This window comes from Corvus brachyrhynchos, unplaced genomic scaffold (genome assembly GCF_000691975.1).
Source record: "Corvus brachyrhynchos isolate BGI_N302 unplaced genomic scaffold, ASM69197v1 scaffold14, whole genome shotgun sequence".
In the NCBI taxonomy this organism is placed as follows: Eukaryota; Metazoa; Chordata; class Aves; order Passeriformes; family Corvidae; genus Corvus; species Corvus brachyrhynchos.
Window position 1 is genome coordinate 23,739,967 of NW_008239110.1, and position 11,514 is coordinate 23,751,480.

The following is an 11,514-nucleotide window of genomic DNA, read 5'->3' on the forward strand; positions in this document are numbered from 1 at the left end:
TCAGGGTGGAAGGACAGGTTGCTAAGTTTCCTAAATACACCAGCCAGGTTACATAAGGGACCTGGCATTTTCAAATGGCTCAGTGGCTTTGCAAAGCCTGCTGTGGCCATGCTGGCAGTGAGAATTCTCCTGGTGAATGTTAGTGCCAGTAATAAAAGGTTTAGAGATGGTGAAGATGCTGATGTCATTCATCAACTTCTTACAACTCTGTCTTCCAAAAGTCTGCTCATAGCTGGTAGACTGCAGAAGTAATGAGCACATCACTTGCTCTTTGGGGTGACACCATTTCTTGTATAAACTTGAGGACTTGAGACTGAAATCTCTGTGCTGAATAAAATGGCCACAAACTTCTGTGCACAAATGGATATGCACCTTACTCCTGGCTGGACTATCAGATAGGGTAGTGCTCATTTAGCAGCAGCAGTTAATCCTGGAGCCATTCCCTTAGGTTTTAGTTAACACAGGTCAGACTCCTCTGTGGCCATGACAGTAAATGGCTTCCCCCTTCCTCCTCCTCCCCTGCAGACTGGGGCTGCCATGCCCCCCATTTCTATAGCTGTAATCATGTGAAGAGCCGTGGCAATAAGCGGGAGACAAGAAAGACTGACTTTATAATTACCTTGAATGCTCCAGCCCACAATTTGTGGGGGTTTTTTTTAAGGCCAATTAATTACCTAGAACAAGGACTCTGCCAGCTCTTCACCCAAATGCTTTACTTTGGCACCGAGATGAGCTGGCCATCAGCCTCTGGAAGAAGTAATTAAAACTAAGGTGTTTGAAGGTAATGAAAATTTTAAATTGGTTCAGTAGAACACTGAAACAGTAATATACAATTGCTATGCAATTTTAAAGAAAAGCACTATTTTAATCATGGGAGGGGGACACCAACACCCAAAAATCCACAACCTCTAAACCCCTTTCTGTAGTCCTAAAACTTACATTGGAAGTACTGGTTATTGCTCACATGAAACCATCTATAAAACTGTAGCTACCTTTCTGCAGCTCAACTGTTTTAATGCAACAGGGGCTTCTCCTGCCATGCAGCCTTTACACTCACAAGCATCTCAAACATTTGGGGTTTTTTTTTTTTTTTTTTTTTGCAGCTCATATAGGCATCAACAAACAGCAAAGAATCAAGGGATTTGCTACTATTAACATGAACAAAGGACAAGGAATGTCTGAATGGCTTGACCAAGAAGCAAACCACTCAAAGTGCACAAAACTGTTTCTTTTAAATGTAAATAAATAGCTCAGTAGGTACTACACTGCCAGCATCATTCTGGTATGATGGAAAGGAGATAAAGTATCTAAACATCCAGCTGAAAAATTTCCTTAGCAACTCAAGAGAGCAAAGATTTATTCTTTTCATGACAAGTTTCTCTCTGACCCTGATGACTGTTTTACGTATGTTATTCAATCTGGTTTTAAAATTTTATTTTTACAGGTGTTGTATCATTTCTGACTGAAGACTGAACCCATACTAAAGCTCTCTCCTACAGCAATGTAGGTATGTGCTCCTCAGGCTAAGGTATATAGCCTGTAGTGCTCACGAGGACATATGTGAGAAGAATGAAGTGGCTTGTCATGAAGGAAATGTGTTTACGGAGCTGTTTGGAAACTGGAATGTCAGCAGAAATACAGAATCCTTACAGCTCTATTAGAAGTCTCAAATCTACCAAGCCCAAAGCTGCTGGTGCATACACCTGTTTTGCCCTCCTGGCAGCAGACATGGATAGGGAGGAAGAGGGTCCAAGCCTTGCCTAGCACAGGGCTTTCCACAGTCTGACTACACTGAGCAGAGTTATCACAGAGCACATAACACTGTGACAAACAAGTCCTCTCCTGTCATTTGAATTTGCAGTATTACATCTTCCCAGCTCGTGGAATCATATTGCTGTATTAGCAATCATCTCTCTCTTAAACAGCTCTAGCTGAGAGCCAGATTCTGAAAACATTAGACAGGGCTTCCTACAAAGAAGCAAATCACAGATTGCTCAGACTGACTCCAGCCCAGGGATGCTCTCCCACATGGGTTTGTAATTCTTTCATTAGCAGTGAGCTACTGCTTGCAGAAGCAGCACAGCCAGTTGCAGAGGTTTTCTGAAATTCATAGCATGCTCCCCTTTCTTTAATTAGCTGACAAAACAGTACCCAAGCCTATGCTGAAAACTTGTTTTACTTGTTATTCTTCTGCAACTTTACACTAGAAGACAAGAGACTTACTCATATTTAGTCACATCACCTCAAGGTGGTATTTTCCCTTTCAGAAAGGATCATGTTTCATCAACTGCCAGAACTCATCACCTTCACCCATCAGCAAAATTAACATGGACTGTAGCAAGTAAGTTCAAGACCTACTTAACACATGTAAGTGGCTGCAGAAGTGAATGATTACCCAGGTGTAGCTTGCTGAGCACTTCCAGAATGTGAAAAATTTATTATCTTTGTTAAATGAAAATAGTTATCATTTTATGCCCTAAATACCACACAAAAAGATTAAACAGGTCCCAAAAATGCAGCCAAGTTGCTTTTTGATAAACATAATGTAATTTTCTTGCAACTTTGTAGTGACTTTGGCAAAATTATGGAAGCGCTTTGTTTTGCGGTATGCACCTCGACTATCTTGAAGAGAACTGAAAAACTGAAACTTTTTCCCCAATGACAGAAGATTTACGTTTAAATGAATCACACCAACGGTTATGAATTTCAATAATTTAATGGTAACCAAAAGTACAAAGTGTGAAAGTCAGTGTCTCATTTATTTTGGTCTTAGAAAAGAAATCTAGAGAAAGTGTTTACACTGCAGCAGATTTCAGTATTAGCACCTTGAAGAGAAGTTCCGAAGTAATAGAAAAGTATAGCAAACACTGGGATGGTACTAGGTACAAACATAAAACATGTAACAGCATATTTTCAAATTTCTACCTTTGAAGAAAAGTTATTTTAAAAATGCATTAAAAACAAGTTGTTCCGGTATTCACAGTTTGAGTGGAGATGGAATCAAGTGCAGGAATAGAAAAGAGAAGAATGAATGATTTCAAGGCAATTATAATGCAAGTCCAAAGGCACTGACAATACAGTACATGGTCTTATTCTCCCATCTCACAGTGCAGGTTCCTGCAAATACAAAAAAGGGCTTCAGAAACAGAAGGAAGTTACAGTGATTAGATGCATGCCCCTATATGCATTTTTATACTTGCTTCCTTTAAGAATCTTAAGAATGAAGCTTTCAGAACAGTCAAGCATTTCATATATAGCCCAGTTAGCATCACAGCCAGATAATACCAAAATATACCAAAAATACCAAATACAAAAAAATACCAAACAGTATGCTATTACTCCAAAACTACAGCACTTGGGGGAAATAAAAGTATGCTGCCTAGTGTTAAAGAGACTGGCATTAAGCTGCAAGTTGGAAAATCCAAGAGTTGTGTTTCTTACCATCACTGGAGTTGTCCCAGAAGCAAGAGCTTGCTGTATGTAGCCCAGCACCATTCTTTTGCATAATCACACAAGTCACTGTTAGTCAGTAAGAGAAGCTTTGATTAATTTCTCGCTAACATTAACATTTAGCTCCATTTTTGCTCAGCTTAGCGCACACACACACAAATATGAATGCTTGTGAGCCGTTTACAGACAAGGTTCTTCCTAAGATCCTCCCCCACCCCCCACCTATCAGTGCACTTGACTGTCCCAGCTTTCACAGAGAAGGGGAAGCTGAGCTCACCGATGTACTTGAAGGGCTTCCCCAGCTTTGTGAGCTGGCTCAGGGTTTGTTCCACCACGCTTGTTGTCCACTGGTTCACTTTGCTGTGCTGGTAGGCATTGCCACCGATAGCACCCTCTATGGCCTGGGGGCGACAAAGAGGTAAAGGAGCTGCGCTGCTGTCAACTGCAAGGCACCCATTAACCCTCTTCAACATGGACCCCATACCATAGAAAAATCCTAAATACTGCTGGTCCACACTGGCTGTGGGAAGTGTTTTCAATTATTAAAAACATGCAGGTCAGAGTCTGAGCCGGGCATAGGGGAAATCACCACAGATCCCATGCTCTGTTCATTTTGTGATATTTAGATTATTTGTAATGTCATACAGCCAGAGTTATGAAAAGGGTCCTGCATTTGAACAGTCCTGAAGAGAATTTAAAAAGGCACAATAGTACAATAGCTCATTCACACATATTCTTCTACAGAAATGAAATTCAGATTTTTGAGCAGAATTTGTTTTGGGAAACAAACCCCCAGATTAAAACAAAAGACCCATGTAGTGCTGGTTACTAACAGAGCAGAAGCCTCCAGCCAAATAATCCATTTTACTTATGAGGATAGTTTCCCCCTTAAGATAGCAATATAAGTATGTTAAAGCTACATGTTCTTCATTGGCACATTTTTTCATCACAGAACTTATTTAAAAAATAACCACAAAATTATTTCGAATTTGGAAGAAACAGGAGCATGTATTAAGGCATGTGTATTCAATTTACAGAGTCTGACCAAAACAGTTACTTTGCAACAAGAAAAAGATTGCACTAGTTTACAAGAGGAATTCCAAATCCCACTGGAAATTTTCTTGACAGAAAATTCAAGTTTCTTAGCAACAAGAGTAGTTCAATCATTCCAAACAAACAAGAACTCACTTTAGAGAAAGGCATCTTGAAAGAACACAGTAACATGCATATGCAGTCTATAAAACACTCCTGTATTTTACTACAATACAAAATCTATTTCTATGGGGCTTAACATAAAATATCCCCCTAGAAATTCTAATAGGGATGCACTGCAACCAGAGAGGGGTGTATGAAATTACTTTAAATATGTCTTGGATTTGCAATATAAATCGCAGCTAAAGCTTGGTATCATTTCCACTGAAGTCCACACACTGGTTAAATCAACATTTAGCTGTACTTTGAGAGCAACCTATCTAGAAATCTTTTACGTATCAGTTATCATATTTTACTGAATGCCTTTTAGTACACAGCAGACAACATTTGAAATTTCACATCAACAAAGGGAAAATGTTTAAATTACCTCTTTAATAATGCTACTGACTTCATCAACAACAAAGGCAGTCTACAAAAGAAAAAGTAGAATTTTAAATAATCAGTGGACACATTCTTCTGTTTATGATCTTCAAGCTCTGTTAAGAATATGCACTCAAAATTTAATTTATGCTTGTCAGATTTCTGGCAAGTCAGAAGATACCAAGTCTGCCTTCATTTGCATATATACGTACTCTGGCTCCTTCTGCCCAGTCAAGTTAACCTTCTTAGAAATACAACAGAAAGTAAGAGATGAACTAGTATTGGCTGGCCTTTTGAGTCAAGAAAGCTTCCCAATTTTAACTTGGAAGCATTAATAACATGTATAGAACTTGTGTACATATATATTCCCCTTTCCCAACAAGCACTAATGTCCGCACATCACAGTGGGCTCACGGAGATAACCTCAGCTTGCAGTTAAATGGAACCGACATCTCCAGGGCATCGATGTGGACAAAATATCAATTCAGAGCTGAAGGAAAAACTGTCATGACAATCTCAGCTGGGGATAAGAATAAAGCTGCCCCTTGGAAATCAAAGGGGAAATGTAGCTAGCTGACCTTCAGCCTTCAGGGAACAGAGATTAAGCACATGGAATCAAGAGAGAGAATGCCCCAACATTCACTAATACCAAAACTACCACCCATTTACATGTACCGTTAGTAGTTTACATTTTCTTGTTTTATTCCCTCTGCTCCTGCTGCCTCCCATGTCAGGGGGTTAGAACAAGCTGCTCCCACTGCTGGGGTGGCCACTCAGGGCCAGGGAGCACTGACAGGGGGAGCCCCATGAGGTACAGCAGCGAGTCACACACCACCCTGTCGCTGCTGGTATCTCACAGTCTCACCTCACAAACTAGGACAGAAGAGCACGTAAAGGCAAACTGATTAATTTCAAAAGACCAAATAAGAATGCAAGAATGAACCTAACCAGGTGTATGTTGACTGGGTTTTCACTGAGAGGTCAGTCAGCTTCCCCAGCTGACAAAAATGAACAACAGCATAATTCATGTGTGCAGGTGGGATGCAGTTACACCTGCTCAGGAGAACTTCAACATCACATTCATAAACCTTTGGCCAGAAGGTCAACAGTCTAGCCAGCTTCAGTGACATGTGACATTCACAAAAATGAGAGCAACTGATCATTCTCTGTGACAGAAGAAACAGCACACCCTGGGAGACATACTGGGCAATTCCTTTTCTATGCCTATTTGGAGGCACCAACCTGCTTGCAAAATTCAACATTTTTAAAAGCTTTTATGTGCTGTGGCAAATTGCCTTTTACTTTCACCTTCTTGACTTTAATTTTAACATGCTTCACTTATTTTCATGGCACTACATTTTACAGGCGCATACATTTTAAGGTGCACCCATGTATTTAACAAAATAAGGGCTACAGTTACCAAAAAACACTCTCCCACAGAGCTTAAGTTAAGAATATGCATTCCAGACATGCTATGCTGACAGACATGAAGACTGCTGTCAAGCAAGAAGATAAACTGCATACAGTTTTATTCTCCATGAAGTCTGCTCAGAAATGCTTTTGAGTGAGTACAAACATGGTTCACACCAAAGTAAAATGACTTAAAGTCAACCCAGGTTCTCAAAGGTATTTCGATATCTAATTTGTACTGAAACAATAAAGAGATTTGAGAATTTGCTTCTAGGGCTGCTGTTACTTTTCAACCTTCTTCCTTTTTTGGAATGACAAAAATGAACACAAATTCCTGATATCCAGATTTGGGATATATGTGCTGTAACTGAACTATGAAATAATACAACACTACCCGTTTTATCATTATGTCATCTTTTAATAAGATGGCATAAAAACTTTTTTTGGGGGGAAAAATAGTCGGTTACTCTACAGTTTCCCTGTGGTACCTCTCTAGCACAAAGCAAGCAGACAATGTTTCCAACACCTTGTTTAAAATCCCAGGCAACAAATGCCAACTGCAGAGCAATACTACAGTCTTTAGTAATTCTGAAGACGTTTTTGAAAACAGCTGTAAAAATTATGTTCGAGCATGTTAATTGCGTATTTAAAAAAAAAAATTGTCTGTGGCCCTAACACAGGCCAGGCCCGGCCATCAGGACGAGGCTTTTAGAACAGGACAAGCCTGACACACCTTCGCCCCTCTCGCTGCTTCGCTATTGTCTCACCCAGTCACATCGCGGCTGTGCAACAGTGTCACAGCTCACAGACACTGTCCCTCTGCAAAAGCAGCACTGGCTGCTTCCTCCTTAGCGGGGGGACATCAGGGGGTCATTCGGCACCATAACTGATTGAGACCCTTGATTTATCGCACTCGGTATCTTGTGAATGGGGGGTGACGCCCCATCAGTGCGCCAGCAGCACGGCGACCAGAGGCTTGGCCTCCTCTTTCCGCACAGAAACAGCCTGCTCGAGTCTTCCCCTGATCGCAGCGGCACCGGCCACCCTCCCACCACGGCGCTCGGCTCCTCCGGCGGGGGCAGCCCGAAGCCACGACACCCCTCACGCCTTTCCCCCAAGGGACCTGCAGCAGCAGGGGTAGAAGCCAGGGTCGAGGAGCCCAGGGAACACCCGGACAAGGGGCCAGCTCCCGGAGGGCGGTAGAACAAAGGCTGGGTCCGTCTCCCGCCGGTGCCCCGGACGCACGGCTCCACCCTGGGGGAGGGCCACAGGGATGGCGGCGGGGGACGCCGAGGGGTGGGGTCCGAGGCGGACGGGCACCGCCTGAGACCCTCCGCCGGCCCTGAACGGAGACGCCAGGCGGGAAACTGTGCTCCCCCTGTCCCCCGTCCCGTTACCTCCTCTCCCGTCTGGAACTCGTCCATGTTCCCGGCGGAGCCGCTCGCGCCGCCACCGACCCCCAGCACCGCCCCCGCGCCGCTGAGCCCCTCGCCGGCTGCCGCCCGCACTGCGCCTGCGCGTCAGCGCCAGCGCCCGCCTGGGCTGGGCTGCGCTGGGCTGGGCCCGGCGGCCTCCAAGATGGCGCGGTTCCCGTAGCGACAGCGGCCCCGAGCCGGGCGGGAGATGGCGCTGCGTGGTGGTGTAAAACATCCCAAAGCCTGGGGCTGAGAGAGGCAGGGGGGGCTTGTCACGGCTGTGCTTTTCATACGGATAGCTTGGCATTCGGGTTCAGCTACCCAAGAGGTCCTTCCCTGCTTCCCAAGGAGGGAAGGAGAATCTGCATCTTGTTTCTGGAAATAGCTTGAAAAGAAGGCCTGCCTATGTCACAAACAGAAAATCATGGAAAAAACTCTCCCTGTCTTTTCATTGCATTTCCCCCCACCTCAGCCGGAGGGAAGTGACAAGGCAGGTTTGGTGGGCATCTGGCATCCAGATAGGGTCAACCCACCACAGAAGAATATCTGAATTCTTACAGTTCTAAGCAGATTTAGCAGACATAGTAAGAACCAGGAGAAGGAAATTAAAGGGCACACTTGTCACAGTTCCTGGATGTCGTGTGTATGCAGTGTTTACAGATTTTCCAAATCACTGATGCTACCAGCCCCTGAGAGCTGCTCTAGGCAGTCAAAGATGCTGTTCAGACTCAGAGGGGCCTGGATGAACTGCCGAAAGAGTCTGGATGGAGGAAGAAATAACTTACTGAGGACACGTAAAAAGGGCTATATGGAGACAGGAATAACTAGCTCTGTAAGTGCAGGACCAGCTCACTTGGTAGCTGTTCCATAGACACATAGAGTAGGGAGGTGTTTAGGTAGAATTTAATCTCAATTTATCGTATGGTGCTGTTAAAAAAAAAGACAAAAAAAAAGACAGAGAACCTGGAAGCAGTATTCCTATTGCCCTCTCTGCAGTAAGGCTGCACAAGGAAAACCCAGGTTTGGGCATTGTATTTCAAGAAAGTTGAGGGAGTTACAGCTCCAGGGCTTGAGGGTGCTGACTGATAAGGTTTGATGTTGTCTCCAGTCTGCTGTCAGGCTCTGCCTCCTGTTTCTCCTGCAAAAGGAGACCCTGACCAATCACCTCACTTTGGGGCTCTGCAGGCACCCTGCGGGCAGCAGCAGCTCCACTCACCCCAGAGGGATACGGTGGGTCTGTGGCTGGATGCTGAGCACATCCTCAGCCCCATTCCAAGTCTTGTGTTTGCTGCTTCCAGAAAGCAGAGACAAATAGGTAGGGGCTATGGGAAGACTGACAAGTGGTACTTGTTTGAACAAAAGCATAAATGGCTTTTATAACCATATATTTGGTTATATTCTTAGCATGTATAAAATACCTCAGCAGTTTTTCACGTCCAGGGATGAGAGGAAAAAATACAAGTTACATATGTGGCAATTAAGTGTTTGATTAAATATTGGGGGGAAGCTGATAGTAGGGCTAATGTTCCTCAGCCTGGATTTGGGATACAACTCATCTGTCACTGTGAGTATTTATAATCCTCAGGTTATTTCTGGCCTCTTCATCAGTTAAAGTTTTGCCTGAAATTGAGGCCCAGATTATCCAAACATGGTGTATAGCTGCATAGCCCTGTGCCCCACTAGCAGTTGCTTCCTTTTCCACGATGCAGCTGAAGAAGGTGATTAAAACTTGACATACACAGGTGGAAATGTTTGAACCTGTTTAGCTTAATGAGGTTATAAAATGCAGGCTCTTAAACTTTGCCATGTGAGTAGAATTGCTGTGCTTATCTTAAAACACCTGGAACAGTTAAGAAGGGCTTCTGTGTTACACGTGCAGTTTGGTAGAGCCAGGAATAAGGAGGAGATTGAACTGTAAGAATAGCCTCTTTTTTTTCCCCCCCAGATTTTGAAATAATTGGGATATGATTTTGAACTTTATTACCCACACTCAATTCTGTAGGAGGCTAACTTAGGATATCCAATCTGAATAATGTTTTAATTTTCAATTGTTATGTGAGATCAGATTTCCAGTTGTGAGGTAAAATAACCTCCTCCTTGCAGATGCATAAAACCAGAATTCTGTTGAATTTTTATCTGTACTAATTGCTTTATTATGCAGACCTCAGTAGAAAACTGTTCTGTTTCCAGGAAAGAACTGTTTATGATCCAAACCAAGGTTTCTGTGCAAGTCCTGGAGATATTGAGGTTAGAAGCATTTTCACATTTATGGTGTCAGAAAAAGAAACTATACAGAACTCAAAGCCACTTCTCTTCCTGTGTGTGGCTTGAAGACTGAGCATATTTTGCTATATTAGTCAGCTTTTTTAGTCTCCTGTGCTGAGTCTCCTTTTAATGTTAGAAAAACAAATATCTTTGCTTGTTGCTGGTAACAAAACCAGAGACCTGGCAAAAGCTGTTGTAACACTAGAGCTCTTTGTTAAGTGCATTTGCTTTCAGCTGTTTTGGGGTGCTCCTCTGATCAGTGGTATCGGTGCCCAAAGGAAGGAAAGGGGGTGGAGAACAGCCACCAGTTTTCTTTAAGGAGAGGTAGTTAAATAATTAAAGTGCTACTCATCTTTTATAAGCAGTTTGCTTCCTGGTGTCTCTCTTTGATGGCTGCTGAAGAGGTAAGGATGTCATTTTACTCTATTCTGTATGACATAGCATAGGGGGATGCATTTTTATTTACAGGCATGGTGTTTTTCAAACTGAAAAATATTTAATGGAAAAATGGCATCTGGAACTTAACTGTTTGTGTTGACTTTAGTTGTTTGGTTTTATTTTTACTCTGAATTCTGGGGTGGGATGTTATTAATATCACAGACTTAATTTTGGTAAACTGTTATCAAAGAACTTAAATAATTTTCACGTGCATATGCAGGAATGTGAAAGTTAAACTGCTGCAGCCAGGTAGTACAAAATAACACTTGTAATTTTCTTAACTAAGAATGAATTTATGTGATTGGTCTCAGCAGAATAGAAAATAGCCACAAATTGCAATAGCTTTTGAGACTGGTTTTACTCTGAACTTCCTTAATCTGTTCCTCGCTACTGATGCATTACATCCATCTCCTGGGTTAATGGATGAGTGAATCCAATTATCTCAAGTAAATGAAGACTGTGACTTTAGAAGATCTGTTAATTTATAATTATTTGTCATTATTTTGCTAATGCTTAAGGATCTGAAAGGATTTTAATAATACATTACAGGTAAAATTGCTTTGAGGAAAAGCTTGCTAAGCCAGGCTTTTTAAGTTTAAAAACTTAAAAAAGAAACTGTTTTTGCAAACTTAATCTAGTGTTAGGTAGGCCTTTTGCTTGATCTTCAGTAATATAACTACATACTATTTTATCCTGACAGAAAAAACCCATGGATTTTTGAGGTTGCACTCTGTTCATGCACGAATCCCTCTCCTAAGGCATAGGCACACTGTTCATCCCTGCTCCCTTATAATGGCTTTGGGATTTCTTACGATATTTTCAAGAAGTTACTGATTCATCTGCAAGGTGCCTGACACTGCATTACTTTAAATACAAAATGTAATAATAAATAATGATAAATATATAATTTAAAATAATGCTTGAACAGAATAATTTTTGAGAACTTTGTGCTGAAAAGGAAAGA

General features: G+C 42.3%; 2 protein-coding genes across 5 annotated transcripts in view; one reads left to right on the forward strand and one right to left on the reverse strand.

Moving 5' to 3' along the window:
• Positions 1–2,697: 2,697 nt before the first annotated feature.
• On the reverse strand, positions 2,698–7,944 carry DYNLT1 (dynein light chain Tctex-type 1). The gene is made up of 5 exons (XM_008637902.2): positions 7,830–7,944; positions 5,030–5,071; positions 3,728–3,851; positions 3,442–3,519; positions 2,698–3,117 (listed from the first exon to the last, which is right to left on the reverse strand). The coding sequence occupies exons 1-5, from the start codon at positions 7,854–7,856 to the stop codon at positions 3,047–3,049; spliced, it is 342 nt and encodes a 113-aa protein (XP_008636124.1). The 5' UTR covers positions 7,857–7,944; the 3' UTR covers positions 2,698–3,046.
• Positions 7,945–8,009: 65 nt separating this feature from the next.
• The window catches only part of SYTL3 (synaptotagmin like 3), a 38,067-nt gene continuing 34,562 nt past the window's right edge, over positions 8,010–11,514 (forward strand). For 2 of the 4 annotated variants that reach the window (XM_017739597.1, XM_017739599.1), the window contains exon 1: positions 8,011–10,516. The gene's annotated coding sequence lies outside the window, so the exon portion shown is untranslated. Of the gene's footprint in view, positions 10,517–10,540; positions 11,397–11,514 lie in introns of those variants that run through there. The other 2 variants (XM_017739600.1, XM_017739598.1) reach the window with 2 other exon arrangements.